At 40.3% G+C, this 17242-nt stretch overlaps 1 protein-coding gene across 1 annotated transcript in view; it reads right to left on the reverse strand.

Moving 5' to 3' along the window:
• Window positions 1-1732: 1732 nt before the first annotated feature.
• Window positions 1733-17242, reverse strand: part of LOC110522804 (vesicular glutamate transporter 3-like) — a 37318-nt gene continuing 21808 nt past the window's right edge. Inside the window, exons 6-12 of the mRNA XM_021601245.3 lie at window positions 15010-15096; window positions 12044-12186; window positions 11579-11728; window positions 10878-11010; window positions 9607-9717; window positions 4959-5086; window positions 1733-4673 (exon numbers count right to left, since the gene is read on the reverse strand). Coding sequence (XP_021456920.1) covers window positions 4344-4673; window positions 4959-5086; window positions 9607-9717; window positions 10878-11010; window positions 11579-11728; window positions 12044-12186; window positions 15010-15096 — 1082 coding nt within the window. The 3' untranslated portion in view covers window positions 1733-4343. The remainder of the gene's footprint in view (window positions 4674-4958; window positions 5087-9606; window positions 9718-10877; window positions 11011-11578; window positions 11729-12043; window positions 12187-15009; window positions 15097-17242) is intronic.

Consider the following 17242-nt stretch of genomic DNA (forward strand, 5'->3'; position numbering starts at 1 on the left):
TGTTACAGTAAGAAGCCATTCACCTCATTGCTTGACCATTCACAACTGGATGTTGTAGGAGGAAATCTTTGATGAGAATAAAGCTGGGAATAGGCCCCAGTGTTTCTATAAGCTTCTATATATCCAAAAACAAGTGTTTAATCATTGATGGGTCTGTTGCTCCATCCAAAGAGGCCCTTCTGAGTCAACAGAACAGACAGTCAATTTGAAATAAACAGGACCTTTGCCATTGGCTGCTGTCTGCTTGTGGACTAAGTAGCTGCTGTGTGTCCGAGGGCTTTGGGGTGGACTGGGTTGTGGTGGCCTCATGAGAAGGACACGTAGTAGGACTGAGAACCTTGTAACATGTACAGTAGGCGACTGTATTTTCTTCACTATTAAACAGATTGTATTGCTTTCTAGTGGTATTTTTGGTATGGTCACCACTTATCGGTAAAGGTACAATTTCAGTTGATTTATTGTGGTGGACATGTTGTAGTGTGGTCACAATCAATAAACACTAACAGAATAAATGGTGCTACATTTTCTTACGTGTGTCACAGCACAGCACAGACAAGGGTTCAGCGGCTCGCTTCATATATGGCCCTCAAAAAACGCAAATTACATTTACTTTTTTAGCCGTGTACGATAGCCTTTCCCCTCTTACTCAGTGATCACTATTGTCTTTTCACCTTTTTAGCTCATATTTGGTTATTGATTGTGAATAGAAACGCTGACTGTTTACAGTTTTGAATCACCTCCAACTTGTAAAGGGAGAGGAGGAGATAAGTTGATCAAACACTGGGCTGCAACCTCTTCTCTAACAAGCTCTCAAAGACTGTCACAAAAATTCCAATGAATATAAACCAATAGCAAGGTCCATAACCTTGAACCCTTCCCAGGCCTGTCTGTGAGAATAACTCATTAACATACAATGGCAGATAAAAATAATATACAGTAGCAAGCTGGTCTTTAAGGACCAAATTGTAATTACACAATAATTTATCTCCTCTGGAAATCACTACAACTGGCCTGACAGTAAAATGATAAAGGTAATAGGCCCTCTTAAAAAGTACATGCTTTCATTCATTATTTGCAATGGATTATATTCACCCTGAGTTACCTCTCGAGCATGATGGTTCCACTTATGGTAACCAATTTTAAATCAGGAATTACGATAAACATAGTATTTGCCTGCACAAATGACTGCAAATTAGTGTCCCATGAATTTGCTAGCTTACTGGTGGCTCTAAGTGTTTAGGAACAGAACAGATAAGGTGAAGGATGTTTACTGAGAGATGATGGGAAGCAGAGCGGTCTGTGTAGTTGTTACATTGATTCGGAAAGCTAATTGGAGTAAACACACAGCTTAGTGTTGATTGTAGAACAGCCATTTTGTCTCAAAGTAGTGGCAGATAAAGACAGTCAAACGGTATGAATATTGTTTTTATCCACGTGTTCAATTACTCATGGCTAATGATGTTTACCTTCCATCCATACATGGAATTTACTGAAAGGCCATGTGGTTTTGTGGTCTATAAAAAGTTTGAGTGTATATAATCAGTCCACACAAGCATGACTGCAGCCCCCCCCCCCCCCCCCCCGTTTACAAGACAAATTGCGGGTATCATACTGTAAGATTTATCTTGAGTTAGAGCAATTGACATATTGCACTTGATGGTGGATTTACCTCAAAGAACAATCAATGGTGGAATAAAGAACAACTCGGTTCACATTACTCAGTGGTCCATAGTTAAGACTTGTTCAGGGTGTTTATTTTTTAAAACAAAGTTCTCAATACAGAAAAGACAATATTCAAGTTAAACGCTGGACAATCTGAAAATAGTAAAGTGCATTTATCAAACAATGGAATGACAAATAATTATATACTATACGAAAATAACTGAAAAACCACTGTCCCATAAGTCCTAGAAATAGCAGTAATAATTTGACAATATATACACAATTTTTTATTTATTTTTTTATGTTTGAGGAGTAGTCAATCAACCCCTTATTCAGACAATAAAAAAATTTGTAAATGAACATGAATATCAAATAGATCAATAGTAGATGATTGCATGATATGTGACTTCAACCCACTTGGCGAATATGTGCACAGTTTTACATTCCACAGTATATTTGTCCTACTGAGAGCTTACAGCTCCATAAATACACATAGCAATGCTGAAACTAGTGTATTAAAGGGAAACAGTGGGACCAGGGCCTGGTAAGGCATGGACAGCAGGCTGAGAGCTGTGGTACAGAATTGTCACTAAACAGTAGCAAATTGTTACAAGCAACAACAAAAAAGGCCTATACTTTTAACACTGCGGTCTACTTCAATAATGCTGAAAGCAAACCAATCACATTCATGATATGCACGTCCCCTTAGTTGCATAACTGACACAAAACAAAACTATTCACATTCAATTAAAGGTAAGCCATACTCCAGTATGTTTCATCTGCCCATACTGTGCAAAGAACGTTGGTCAGCAGTTGTGGATAATAGCTAGTTTGACGTTATTGTTGGCTACGTCATCACGCTAGCTTACTTTATTATTAGCAACGTTAGCTAGCTCATCTAGCTAGCTAAAATCTCATTGGTTGGATAATTGTTCCGACTTCACTAGCTAGCTAAAATCTCATTGGTTGGATAATTGTTCCGACTTCAGAACTTGAACACAATCGTGTTGTATTTACAACTTCACAAATGGGAAATGAGACTCCAAGGAGCATTTGAAGGCAGCATTATACCAAAGTTGCATACATTTACATTGCTGAATAAATATACAGTACCAGTCAAAGTTAGGACACACCTACTCATTCAAGGGTTTTTCTTTATTTGTATTATTTTCTACATTGTAAATAAATCCCTGACAGTGTCACCAGCAAGGCACCCCCACACCACCACACCTCCTTCTCCATGCTTCATGGTGGGAACCACACATAAGGAGACCATCTGTTCACCCACTCTGCGTCTCACAAAGCATTTATTTGGGCTGCAATCTGAGGTGCAGTTAACTCTAATGAACTTATCCTCTGCAGCAGAGGTAACTCTGGGTCTTCCTTTCCTGTGGCGATCCTCATGAGAGCCAGTTTCATCATAACGCTTGAAGGTTTTTGCGATTGAAGATAAATAAACTTTCAGTTATCGAGTTATTTATCGAAAATTCCAGATTGACTGACCATCATTTCTTAAAATAGTAATGGACTGTCGTTTTCTTTGCTTATTTGAGCTGTTCTTACCATAATATGGACTTGGTCTTTTACCAAATAGAGCTATCTTCTGTATACCACCTCTACCTTGTCACAACACAACTGATTGGCTCAAAAGCATGAAGAAGATAAGAAATGTACTTTTAACAAGGCACACCTGGTAATTTAAATGCATTCCAGGCGACTACCTTATGAAGCTGGTTGATAGAATACCAAGATTGTGGAAAGCTGTCATCAAGGCAAAGGGTGACTAGTTTGAAGAATCTCAAATAAAGAATCTACATTTTTTGGTTACTACATGATTCAAAGTCTTCACTATTATTCTACAAAGTAGAAAATGGTAAAAAATAAAGAAAATCCCTTGAATGAGTAGGTGTGTCCAAACTTGACTGGTACCCTACAGTATTTATATATTTATTTAAATTTTATTGTAATGTCCCTTCATCTGTGAGTTCCTACCAGAAATAATTTTCAAATTTCTTTCTCAATTGACATCACTTACTCAGCCTCAGACGCAACACCTGGTTAGTGAAATGTGACATCATCAGGGACGACACGACAATGTAAAGATGTCTCAGTACGAGGTAAAACCGTTAAATGGATAAAATGACCAAACAACAACAAAAAGCAAGTTTGTGGTAATTGACCAATTGCTGCTGAAACTTATTTAGTAACTTCTCAGAAGACTGACCACTGAAGGTTCTGCCGCTCTGTGTGAATTTGACCCTTCTTCCTTTACTGGATGTTGACGTGAAGGCAAAGTCCTCTCAAATGACCCCCTTTCCAAGAGTCAATTATTTTTGAACAGCGCCCTAAGTATGTCACTATACCCTTCATTCACTTGATGTCGACGTGAAGGGAAGTCCTGCAGTGCTTCTCAAGTGACACCCTATTCCCTGTAGTAGTAGTGCACTATATATCGAATAGGGATGGGTCATTAGAGATAATTTTGTGTCTCGGTTTTCTACCCTTTTCCAGAAGTGGGCATTTGCACACGCCACATGGATATTAAAGCATAGGATTGGTGAAAGGCTTGGCTGGAGGGAGTTTCCACCATTGTTGAAGCCATGTGAGAAAGTGTGCAAGTGCACGCTTCAGGATAAAGGTGAAGAACAAGGACAGCCAATGCCCCTGATACTTAGGGCACATCACTGATACTGTTCCTGGTAGTTCCCATTACTATGGTGGGAGTTCCCATCATCCTCATCCTGCTGCATGGTGACTCCTCTCTTCTTCTTCCAGCTCGATGGGTTCTCTGTGGTTCCATAGCTCTTCTTGGGTGCCATGGCAATCTCGCTGTTGAGCTCCGTCTCTTCGGCCAGCTCATCTTCGTCGATGATGCCAATCTTATCGTCGCTGGTGCTCTCCGGGTCGGCCCAGTCCTGCTTTTCGCCCGAGGCAAAGATAGCATAGAAGATGACCCCCGTGTAGTGCACAATGGCGGCAATCACAAACACGTTTTGCCACTCCAGACGGGTCTACAGAGGGAGAAAGACTTGAGTCAGTGACCAAACTGTCACACTTGTCTGATATAACGTTTGATTTCAATTGACAATGTTATAAAACCAGTATCTCATTGTGTCATTCACCAGTCGTGTTAGTCGTGTCCTATACGGTATTCATATTAGGAAGTCCCTCAGGGGGAGTTTTGTCTGACATCTAAGGGACTTCCTAATATTGATGCCGTAGTCTTATCCTGGCTCATTTTGCTAATCTCATTGACAACTGTTAGAATTTGTCTGTAATGTTGAATGCTACAATACCTTGTGTTTAGTCAGTGCTCCAACGATAAGGGGGCACACCATTCCAGACAGTGTACCAACGCCATTGGAGATGCCCATTAGGATACTGGCATAGCGAGGGGCAATGTCCAAGTGGTTTACGTTGAACCCTGGGGATACAGTAACAAGTACAGTCCATCAGAGTAAATTGTTTATGCCACTATCAAATTATCTTTGGGTAATTAAAAAGCACTACATGAAATCCCATCATGTATTATTTACAGTGCCTTGCGAAAGTATTCGGCCCCCTTGAACTTTGCGACCTTTTGCCTGTATTTTTTTGTGAAGAATCAACAACAAGTGGGACACAATCATGAAGTGGAACGACATTTATTGGATATTTCAAACTTTTTTAACAAATCAAAAACTGAAAAATTGGGCGTGCAAAATTATTCAGCCCCTTTACTTTCAGTGCAGCAAACTCTCTCCAGAAGTTCAGTGAGGATCTCTGAATGATCCAATGTTGACCTAAATGACTAATGATGATAAATACAATCCACCTGTGTGTAATCAAGTCTCCGTATAAATGCACCTGCACTGTGATAGTCTCAGAGGTCCGTTAAAAGGGCAGAGAGCATCATGAAGAACAAGGAACACACCAGGCAGGTCCGAGATACTGTTGTGAAGAAGTTTAAAGCCGGATTTGGATACAAAAAGATTTCCCAAGCTTTAAACATCCCAAGGAGCACTGTGCAAGCGATAATATTGAAATGGAAGGAGTATCAGACCACTGCAAATCTACCAAGACCTGGCCGTCCCTCTAAACTTTCAGCTCATACAAGGAGAAGACTGATCAGAGATGCAGCCAAGAGGCCCATGATCACTCTGGATGAACTGCAGAGATCTACAGCTGAGGTGGGAGACAATCAGTCGTATATTGCACAAATCTGGCCTTTATGGAAGAGTGGCAAGAAGAAAGCCATTTCTTAAAGATATCCATAAAAAGTGTTGTTTAAAGTTTGCCACAAGCCACCTGGGAGACACACCAAACATGTGGAAGAAGGTGCTCTGGTCAGATGAAACCAAAATTGAACTTTTTGGCAACAATGCAAAACGTTATGTTTGGCGTAAAAGCAACACAGCTCATCACCCTGAACACACCATGCACACTGTCAAACATGGTGGTGGCTGCATCATGGTTTGGGCCTGCTTTTCTTCAGCAGGGACAGGGAAGATGGTTAAAATTGATGGGAAGATGGATGGAGCCAAATACAGGACCATTCTGGAAGAAAACCTGATGGAGTCTGCAAAAGTCCTGAGACTGGGACGGAGATTTGTCTTCCAACAAGACAATGATCCAAAACATAAAGCAAAATCTACAATGGAATGGTTCAAAAATAAACATATCCAGGTGTTAGAATGGCCAAGTCAAAGTCCAGACCTGAATCCAATCGAGAATCTGTGGAAAGAACTGAAAACTGCTGTTCACAAATGCTCTCCATCCAACCTCACTGAGCTCGAGCTGTTTTGCAAGGAGGAATGGGAAAAAATTTCAGTCTCTCGATGTGCAAAACTGATAGACATATACCCCAAGCGACTTACAGCTGTAATTGCAGCAAAAGGTGGCGCTACAAAGTATTAACTTAAGGGGGCTGAATAATTTTGCACGCCCAATTTTTCAGTTTTTGATTTGTTAAAAGAGTTTGAAATATCCAATAAATGTCGTTCCACTTCATGATTGTGTCCCACTTGTTGTTGATTCTTCACAAAAAAATACTGTTTTATATCTTTATGTTTGAAGCCTGAAATGTGGCAAAAGGTCGCAAAGTTCAAGGGGGCCGAATACTTTCGCAAGGCACTGTATTATTAGATATTGAATACCATACACTACTCATGCTGTCTCTTAGAAATGTTTTTGGGATCATCCATTTGGATGAATAAATAACCATTTAGCCAAACAGTAATGTATATGAATGCATTTTATTAATGTATTATTATATACATCATCGTTCAAAAGTTTGGGGTCACTTATAAATGCACTTGTTTTTGAAAGAAAAGCAAAACATTTTGTCCATTAAAATGACATCAAATTGATCAGAAATACAGTGTAGACATTGTTAATGTTGTAAATGACTATTGTAGCTGGAAAAAACTGACTTTTTATGGAATATCTACAGAGGCCCATCATCAGCAACTATCACTCCTGTTTTCCAATGGCACGTTGTGTTAGCTAATCCAAGTTTATAATTTTAAAAGGCTAATTGATCATTAGAAAACCATTTTGCAATTATTTTAGCACAGCTGAAAACTATTGTCCTGGTTAAATAAGCAATAAAACTGGCCTTCTTTAGACTAGTTGAGTGTCTGGAGCATCAGATAGCTTTCAACACTCTACTCAGCAAACTGGATGCAGTCTATCACAGTGCCATCCGTTTTGTTACCAAATCACCTTATACCACCCACCACTGCGACCTGTATTCTCTAGTCGGCTGGCCCTTGCTACATATTCGTCACCAGACCCACTGGCTCCAGGTCATCTATAAGTCTATGCTAGGTAAAGTGCCGCCTTATCTCAGTTCACTGGTCACGATAACAACACCCACCCGTAGCACACGTTCCAGCAGGTATATCTCACGGATCATCCCCAAAGCCAACACCTAATTTGGCCACCTTTCCTTCCAGTTCTCTGCTGCCAGTGACTGGAACGAATTGCAAAAATCGCTGAAGTTGGAGACTTTTATTTCCCTCACCAACTTTAAACATCAACTATCTGAGCAGCTAACCGATCACTGCAGCTGTACATAGTCCATCTGTAAATAGCCCACCCAATCTACCTACCTCATCCCCATACTGTTTTTATTTTATTTACTTTTCTGCTCTTTTGCACACCAGTATCTCTACTTGCACATCATCATCTGCTAATTTATCAGTCCAGTGTTAATCTGCTAAATTGTAATTATTCGCTCCTATGGCCTATTATTGCCTACCTTCTCATGCCTTTTGCACACACTGTATATAGACTTTCCTTTTTCTACTGTGTCATTGACTTGTTTGTGTTATTGGCTTGTTTATTGTTTACTCCATGTGTAACTCTGTGTTGTTGTCTGTGTCAAACTGCTTTGCTTTATCTTGGCCAGGTCGCAATTGCAAATGAGAACTTGTTCTCAACTAGCCTAGCTGGTTAATTAAAGGTGAAATAAAAAATAAATAAAAAAATCAGCATTTCGATTACATGATCAAAAAAATGTCCAGAAACAAAGAAGGCTATTCCATGGGAGAAATTGCCAAGAAACTGAAGATCTCGTACAATGCTGTGTATTACTCCCTTCACATAACAGCACAAACTGTCTCTAACCAGAATAGAAAGAGGAGTGGGAGGCCCCGGAGCACCACTGTGCAAGAGGGCAAGTACATTAGAGTGTCTAGTTTGAGAAACAGACACCTCACAAGTCCTCAACTGGCAGCTTCATTAAATAGTACCCTCAAAACACCAGTCTCGACGTCAACAGGAAGAGGTGACTCCGGGATGCTGGCCTTGTAGGCAGAGTTGCAAAGAAAAAGCCATATCTCAGATTGGACAATAAAAATAAAAGATTAAGATGGTCAAAAGAACACAGACAATGGAAAGAGGAAGATTGGGAAAAGTGTAATGGACAGACACATCTAAGTTTGAGGTGTTCAGATCACGAGGAAGAACATGTGAGACAGAGAAAGAATGAAAAGATGCTGGAGGAGTGCTTGACACCATCTGTCAAGCATGGGGGAGGCAATGTGAAGGTCTGGGGGTGCTTTGGTGATGGTAAAGTGGGAGATTTGTACAGGGTAAAAGGGATCTTGAAGAAGGAAGGCTATCACTCCATTTTGCAACGCCATGCCATACCCTGTGGACTGCGCTTAATTGGAGCCAATTTCCTCCTACAACAGGCCAATGATCCAAAGCACAGCTCCAAATTATGCAAGAACTACTTAGGGAAGAAGCAGTCAGCTGGTATTCTCTCTATAATGGAGTGGCCAGCACAGTCACCTGATCTCAACCCTATTGAGCTGTTGTGGGAGCAGCTTGACCGTAAGAAGTGCCCATCAAGCCAATCCAACTTGGAGGAAGTGCTTCAGGAAGCATGGGATGAAATATTTTCCGATTACCTCAACAAATTGACAACTAGAATGCCAAAGGTCTGCAAGGCTGTAATTGCTGCAAATGGAGGATTCTTTGACGAAAGCAAAGTTTGAAGGACACAATTATTATTTCAATTGAAAATTATTATTTGTAACATTGTCAATGTCTTGACTATATTTCCTATTTATTTTGCAACTCATTTCATGTATGTTTTCATGGAAAACAAGGACATTTACAAGTGACCCCAAACTTTTGAACGCTAGTGTATATTATTATTACTATCACTGCATTGTTCAGAAAGAGCTCTCAAGGTAACAATTTCACTGTACTGTTTTACACCTGTTGTGTTCTGTGCACGTGGGGAATAAACTTTGAAACTTGAACTGAGGCTTATCAAACATAGTTCAGCAGCAGTAAGAGAGTGATACACCTCCAGACTCAACATTTATTCTTGGATTCACAACTTTACAACAAAGGCACACAAATAATTATGTCTGTAACCTCACTTGACTAAATAAGGTTTTTAAACGTTATAAATACATCTAAAGTGATGCTGAACTGAAGCTTTTATACCTGAGATGGCAAAGCCACTGAAGCCCACAGCCAACACCAGGAAGGAGATGGCAACACCACGTGTGTGACTGAAACCCACCACCAGCAGCAGAGTGGCTTCCATACCAAAACCTGCAGGGGTCACAGGGCACACAAAGATCAAAGGCTACCGTACCAAATCCTGATTTGTATGCAATGCTTTCCTAGCTTCATCAACCCTGATACAGTATAATACCCAGGAAACAGTGAACATTCCTACAACATTAGGTAACGTTCCAAGGGAGTCTCAATTTGTTTTCAGTTAACGTTACAAATTAACCTACAAATGTTTTCAAAATGTCCTGGAATTGAATATTAGTAGAAGGACATGAACATTAGTAGAAGGACATGCCATAATGGTTATAAGAAAGTATAGAGTCAAATATACAAATATACATGTGCGTCCTTTCAGTTGCCAGAGAGGGAGAGATTTCACCATGCCAATAGTGACTTTGAAACAGTTACAGAGTTTAATGGGTGTGATTGGAGAAAACTGAGGATGGATCAACAACATTGCAGTTACTCCACAATACTAACCTAATTGACAGAGTGAGAAGAAGGAAACCTGTACAGAATAAAGATATTAAAAAAACATGCATTCTGTTTGCAATAAGGCACTAAAGTGATACTGAAAAACAAATTGGAGTTAAGTACAGGCAAAATCATAGAGGACAACCTGGTTCAGTCAGCTTTCCACCAGACACTGTACCTTTCAGCAGGACAATAACCTAAAACACAAGCCAAAATCTACCCTGGAGTTGCTTACCAAGAATACAGTGAATGTTCCTGAGTGGCCGAGTTGCAGTTTTGACTTAAATCTACTTGAAAATCTATGGCAAGTCCTGAAAATGTTGTCTAGCGATGATAGGCGACCAATTTGACAGAGCTTGAAGAATTTTGAAAATAATAATGGACAAATGTTGCACAATCAAGGTGTGGAAAGCTCTTAAAATACTAATCCAGAAGGACTCACAGCTGGAATCGCTGCCAAAGGTGCTTCTACAAAGTATTGACTCAGGGGTGTGAATACTTATGTAAATGAGATATTTCTGTATTTCCTCTTCAATAAATTTGAAACAATTTCTAAAAACATGTTTTTACTTTGTTATTATGGGGTATTGTGCATAGATGTAATTGAATCAATTCTGAATTCACAACAAAATGTGGAATAAGTCAAGGGGAATGAATACTTTCTGAAGGCACTGTAGGTACAATGTAAGGGAAATTAATTCCTTCTGTCCTGGGTACTATACCTCCGCAGTTCATGATTTTCCGGACATTTGTAGTTGACATGATTTTACGACTGCGTAGGAAGTCGGCCAGCTGGCCACCGATTGGCACTACGATGGTCATCACCATGTGAGGAACAGCAGACAGGAGCCCCACCTTTGAGGAGGAACAAGACAACACCCAGAAATGATGGTAAGAGCATGATGCTAGATGATGAGTTGATTATTTTAATCTGCTAGGGTAAAAAAACAAAATGTGAACCCCTTGGAGTTCACAGGACAGAGTTTGGGAAAAGTTGCTCTAGACCAGTGTTTCCCAAACCTGTCTTCGAGTAGCCCCCAGAGTACCCTCCTATTTAATGTATTCCAGAACTAGCACAGCTGATTTAACTAATGAGGAGCTTGATGATTAGGTGACCTTTTGAATCAGCTGTGCTAGTTCTGGAACACATCAAATGCGTGGACAGGCTAGAGGTTTGGGAAACAGTGATCTAGATTGTACTGTAGATACATGTGTCATGCAGTTCATTTTGACATTTTCTTTTCAGTATTATGTCAAACATTTCTCTAATATACTGTACTTTCTCTGATGAAAGACAATCTCGAAGTTGAAAATAAATGATGATCCACTTGAGTCTTATGACAATAAGAGTGTTGTTCCATTTACTATGGATAACAAATTGCAAAGAGATGTGTTAGATCTACACCACACAGAGAAGACCCACCTTGCCGATAGAGAAGCCGAACACCTCCTCGAAATAGGCCGGCTGGCTGATCAGGAGCAGATAGAAGGTCCAGCTACGGCAGAAGTTAGCCACGATGATGGCATAGACAGGCATGGAGGTGAAGAAACGGAGCCATGGAGTCTTGAATTTCTGTGGTGAGCCGGAAATAGGGGATCTGATCTCACTGACAATCTCAGGGCTCAATTTCAGGGGTCAACCTGGGTTATGTATTGGGTTATGTTTTCATTTTCAAGCGTGCCATCGATTTCAGGGGTCAACAGCACTCAAATAGGAAGCCTACTGTTGTTAACCTGGCTTAAATCTCTTGTCAATCTTGATTATATCTTACACGTGTGTCACAAAACTTCTATAAGTACTCACAAGAGCATGATACTTGAAATAACATAAATCTTTATTATACTACGCTAATGTATCTGACAGCAGCCAGAGTGAGTAGCAGCATACCTCAGTGGCGCTCAATATTTTGACCCCCTCGCCAATGGTGGTCTCTATGTAGATCCTCTCCTCATTGCTTATAGTGGGGTGGGCGGCTGGGCTCCCATAGGCAAGCAGGAGCCAGAAGATGTACCATATGATCCCAAATACACCTGAATGTACAGAAATAAACAACACAGGTCATCACCAATGCTCTTATTGTCATATGGGTATAACAAAATAGTCTGTTTTTACTAGACTTCCAGATCACGGTTCATATTGTAACTATGAAGCACTTAGGGACAGATTCCTGGTCACGGATTAAGCATAGTCCTGCACTAAAAAACAAGCTCCATCGGGAATCTGCATTGAAAATGTTTTTTAGTCAAGGACTAGGCTTAATCTATGTCCGAGAAACCGCCCCTAAGGGCTTTGTTATAGATCATAGAGATGGAAAGACGGCACACCTCATTCATTGGATCATCTCTCCCGCTGACTAGGAATGAATTCCATGATCCCTCCTGAACCCATAGGAAGTCTCCCCCAGTTGTCTACTTTAAAATGATGAAAGCCTTCAATGATGCTGCCCATGCTAAACAGGCTTTGTAGCAAGTGCACCCTCTATCCATCTCAATGTACATGTAAGTGATATGGCAGCCTAGTAATAACTGGGCATTGACCAATTCTAGACCAAAAACAAAAAAAGATGCTTCATAAGTCAAACAAAATTAAAGATTACAGTGCCTTCGGAAAGTATTTAGAACCCTTGACTTTTTCCACACTTTGTTACATTACAGCCTTATTCTAAAATGGATTAAATAATTTGACATTTTAAATTTTCTCAGCAATCTACACACAATATCACATAATGACAAAACAAAAACAGGTTTAGAGATTTTTGCAAATGTATAAAAAATAAAAACGGAAATATTTAGTATTATGATCCTTTGCTATGAGACTCGAAATTGAGGTCAGGTGTATCCTGTTTTCATTGATCATCCTTGAGATGTTTCTACGACTGAATTGGAGTCCACCTGTGGTAAATTCAATAGATTGGAAATGATTTATAAAGGCACACACCTGTCTATAGAATGTCCCACAGTTGACAGTGCATTTTAGAGCAAAAACCAAGCCATGAGTTCGAGGGAATTGTCCGTAGAGCTTCAAGACAGAATTGTGTAGAGGCACAGTTCTGGGGAAGGGTACCAAAAAAATCTGCAGCATTGAAGGTCCCCAAGAACACAGTGACCTCCATCATTCTTAAATGGAGGAAATTTGGAACCACCAAGACTCTTCCTAGAGCTTTCCGCCCGGCCAAACTGAACAATCGGAGGAGGAAGGCCTTGATCAGGGAGGTGACCAAGAACCCGACGGTCACTCTTACACAGCTCTAGAGTTCCTCTGTGGAGATGGAAGAACCTTCCAGAAGGACAACCATCTCTGCAGTACTCCACCAAATCAGGCCTTTATGGTTGAGTGGCCAGACGGAAGCCACTCCTCAGTAAAAGGCGCATGACAGCCCGCTGGAGTTTGCCAAAAGACACCTAAAGACTCTCGGACCATGAGAAACAAGATTCTCTGGTCTGATGAAACCAAGATTGAACTCTTTGGCCTGAATGCCAAGCGTCACGTCTGGAGGAAACCTGGCACCATCCCTACGGTGAAGCAAGATGGTGGCAGCATCATGCTGTGGAGATGTTTTTCAGCGGCAGGGACTGGGAGACTAGTCACGATTGAGGAAAAGATGAACGAAGAAAATAACATAGTTCCAATGCTGTGTACGATTCCCTTCACAGAACTGCGCGAACTGGCTCTAACCAGAATAGAAAGAGGAGTGGGAGACCCGGTAAACAACCAAGCAAGAGGACAAGTACCTTAAACACACAGCCAAGACAACGGAGGAGAGGCTTCGGGACAAGTCTCTGAATGTCCTTGAGTGGCCCAGCCAGAGCCCTAACTTAAACCCGATCGAACATCTCTGGAGAGACCTGAAAATAGCTGTGCAGAAACACTCCCCATCCAACCTGATAGAGCTTGAGAGGATCTGCAGAGAAGAATGGGAGAAACTCCGCAAATACAGATGTGCCAAATTTGTAGCGTTATACCAAAGAAGACTCAAGGCTGTAATCGCTGCAAGTTGCCTCAAAAAAGTGCTGAGTAAAGGATCTGAATACTTATGGAAATGTGATATTTCAGTTTTTAGCGGGGGAATAAATTAGCAAAAATGTCTAAAAACCTGTTTTTGCTTTGTCATTATGGTGTGTTGTGTGTTTAGAATAAGGCTGTAATGTAACAATGTAACAAAATGTGTAAAAGTCAAAGGGTCTGAATACTTTCCGAAGGCACTGTAATTAGGTAGGAATCCCAGACAGGAAAACTTTAATTTCAGTTAATTAATCATGTGATTAGATCACAAGAGAGCTACGGAAATGATACTGAAACGCAGCAGGCACAAAGTGTCTTATGAGATTGTGTGAATATCTTAATCAAACAATAATGAAAATGAATTTGATAAAACAGACAAAGCAAAGAAATTAGAGAACAATCTAAGACTGGTGTAATACTAATGACATAATGACTGTGGTGCTTTGCATGTCACACTGGTGACAACTAGTGTACTGCATGGAATGTTGCTCAAATGGGAATCACCCACCTACTGTACTTTATCATAGTTGGGCCAGGTCTTGTGAAAGCTGTTCTGAAGTCATAAGTAATTAAGTTGAGAAGGAATTTCATTTAGAAACTCAAGACACTTTTCCCCCCTATCGCTAGTTAGATCATAGACATCTGCCTGTTTTACAAAGATCACTATCTTTGGTCATTTCCGCCATCTAGAGTATCTGAACATCAGTGCATGCATTTCAATGATTTTCCCAATCAAAACTCAATATGCAAACCTTTGTATGCATTCCTGTATGAAAGAATTGTAAACCACACCTATATAATCCACATGGGTTCAATTTAGCAATTTAATATTGATTTAAAAAAAATCTTACCATAGATATAGAAGACTGAGGGCCATCCAACGAACTGAACCAGTACTCCTGCTAAAGGCATGGCAATCACAGCACCTGCATATGAACCTGGAGATAAAGAAAATGGAACACATGAACATGCCAATGTCGTAGTTCTCTTTGGTCAGCATCTAAATGAAACCCCCAAAAAACGACTAAGTAGTGATGCCCTGGTATCAGAACTAGCTTTGACTGAAAAAAGCTTGGACTATTACATGATCATTACTCAGCAACTTACGCCCCTCAGCAACTTTTCTTCATCACTAGAAAAGGACTACTAGAAAAAGGTATGACTTGTCACAAAAACATGAATAATCTCAGTTAGTGTAAATGTCATGCAACAGCAACCCTATTGGATTCATCAAATTTGGACTTAATGGCACCATCCTTGGGAGAGGATGTTTTAATGTATATTTTATTATCTGATGGCCTTATAAACACTGTCCATTTGAATAGGCCAGGGAGCAAGCTCCTTCAGAGGGAGCAGGTGAAGTGTGCGAGGGCAATCTTTCATTCAGAAGTGATGTCAAAAGGGTTTGGAAGCACCGGTTGTCATGGCACCAGTTTATTATGAAAGATGGCTGTTTTAATGCATTTTCGGGGGAGAACAACAGCCGACTTCTGCAAAACGAAACCACCTCTGTAACACATCATTTTAAGGGGTCCTTATTACAGTGTAATTACATATGTAAGTATTGTAATTAATTGTAATAATTCCTAGTTACACTGTACTAACAACAGGTGGTACCTGCAGTCTGTAATTACAGAGATGTAAACTAAGGCTTGTTACCATGCTTGCTACAAATGTTCAGGTTTCCGATAAGCTCTGAACACACCACATTATAAATATTAGCCAATTTAAAACCAACCACCTCATTGACAACATCAGCTATAAAGGGCTCTGGAGTATGATGCCCAGGCCCAGGCCCTGCTTTCTTTTGAAATGCATGGAAGCTTATGAGCACTATGCCAAAAACAGGGTTTTACATAAATAAATAGTTTAAATTGTTAAATCGTTTAACAGTGAATTTGACATGTAAAGCAATGGTAGCTAAGGAGGGTGGGGCTTGACAAAGGATGAATTACTTTATCAAGCATCAATCAAACATTTTTACCACATTAATAAACAGTTACGCCAAAAATGTAGGGATAGTCATTCAGTGGTTGCCAAATTGTAACCTATTAAGCTTGGTTAAATAATGGTTTATAAATGCACTTAAAATGGTCATAAGACAACCCCTTATCTCATCATGTAACCTGACAAGGGTTTCACAGTTGAAGAACATTCTCATTTCGGATGCATTGGGGAACTTATTTATTTATCCCAGGAATTAAGGCATTTCATTAAGGCATTACAGAGGGTAGTGCGTACGACCCAGTACATCACTAGGGCCAAGCTTCCTATCATCCAGGACCTATATACTAGGCGGTGTTAGAGGAAAGCCCCAAAAATTGTCAAAGACTCCAGTCATCCAAGTCATAGACTGTTCTGCTTCCGCACGGCAAACGGTACCGGAGCGCCAAGTCTAGGACCAAAAGGCTCCTTAAAGGCTTCTACCCCCAAGCCATAAGACTGCTGAACAATTAACCAAATGGCCAACGGATTATTTACATTTACCCCCCCCCCCCCCCCCCCCCAATTTGTTTTTTACACTTCTGCTACTCACCATTTTATGCATAGTCACTTCAGCCCTACCTACATGTTCAAATTACCTCGACTAACCTGTACCCCCACACATTGACTCTGAACCGGTACCCCCTGTATATAGCCTCGTTATTGTTATTTTATTGAGTTTCTTTTCATAATTTTTTACTTTAGTTTATTTGGTAAATATATTTTTTAAACTCTTTCTTGATCTGTATTGTTGGTTAAGGGCTTGTAAGTAAGTAAGCTTTTCATGGTAAGGTCTACACATGTTATATTCGGTGCATGTGACAAATAAAGTTTGATTTGATTGTGATCACGTCAATATTTGCCCACTGCACTCGAAGTAACAACAACCTCTAACGTGTCCACAATTTGTGTTGACTCTGACTCATAGTGACAGTGGCACTGAGATCGAGAAGAAAGTTGCGAGCAAAATACAGACATAAGAGATGGTTGTATAGGAGACAAAAGGTTATATAGGAGACAAACACGTCCACATAGGAGAGAGAAGGTCGGTTTTCCATGCAATTTGTTTTGCTTTTTGGATACAGAAATTGAGCTGGACAA

Source organism: Oncorhynchus mykiss, chromosome 1, assembly GCF_057628025.1.
Source record: "Oncorhynchus mykiss isolate SJ-2025 chromosome 1, ASM5762802v1, whole genome shotgun sequence".
Lineage (NCBI taxonomy): Eukaryota > Metazoa > Chordata > Actinopteri > Salmoniformes > Salmonidae > Oncorhynchus > Oncorhynchus mykiss.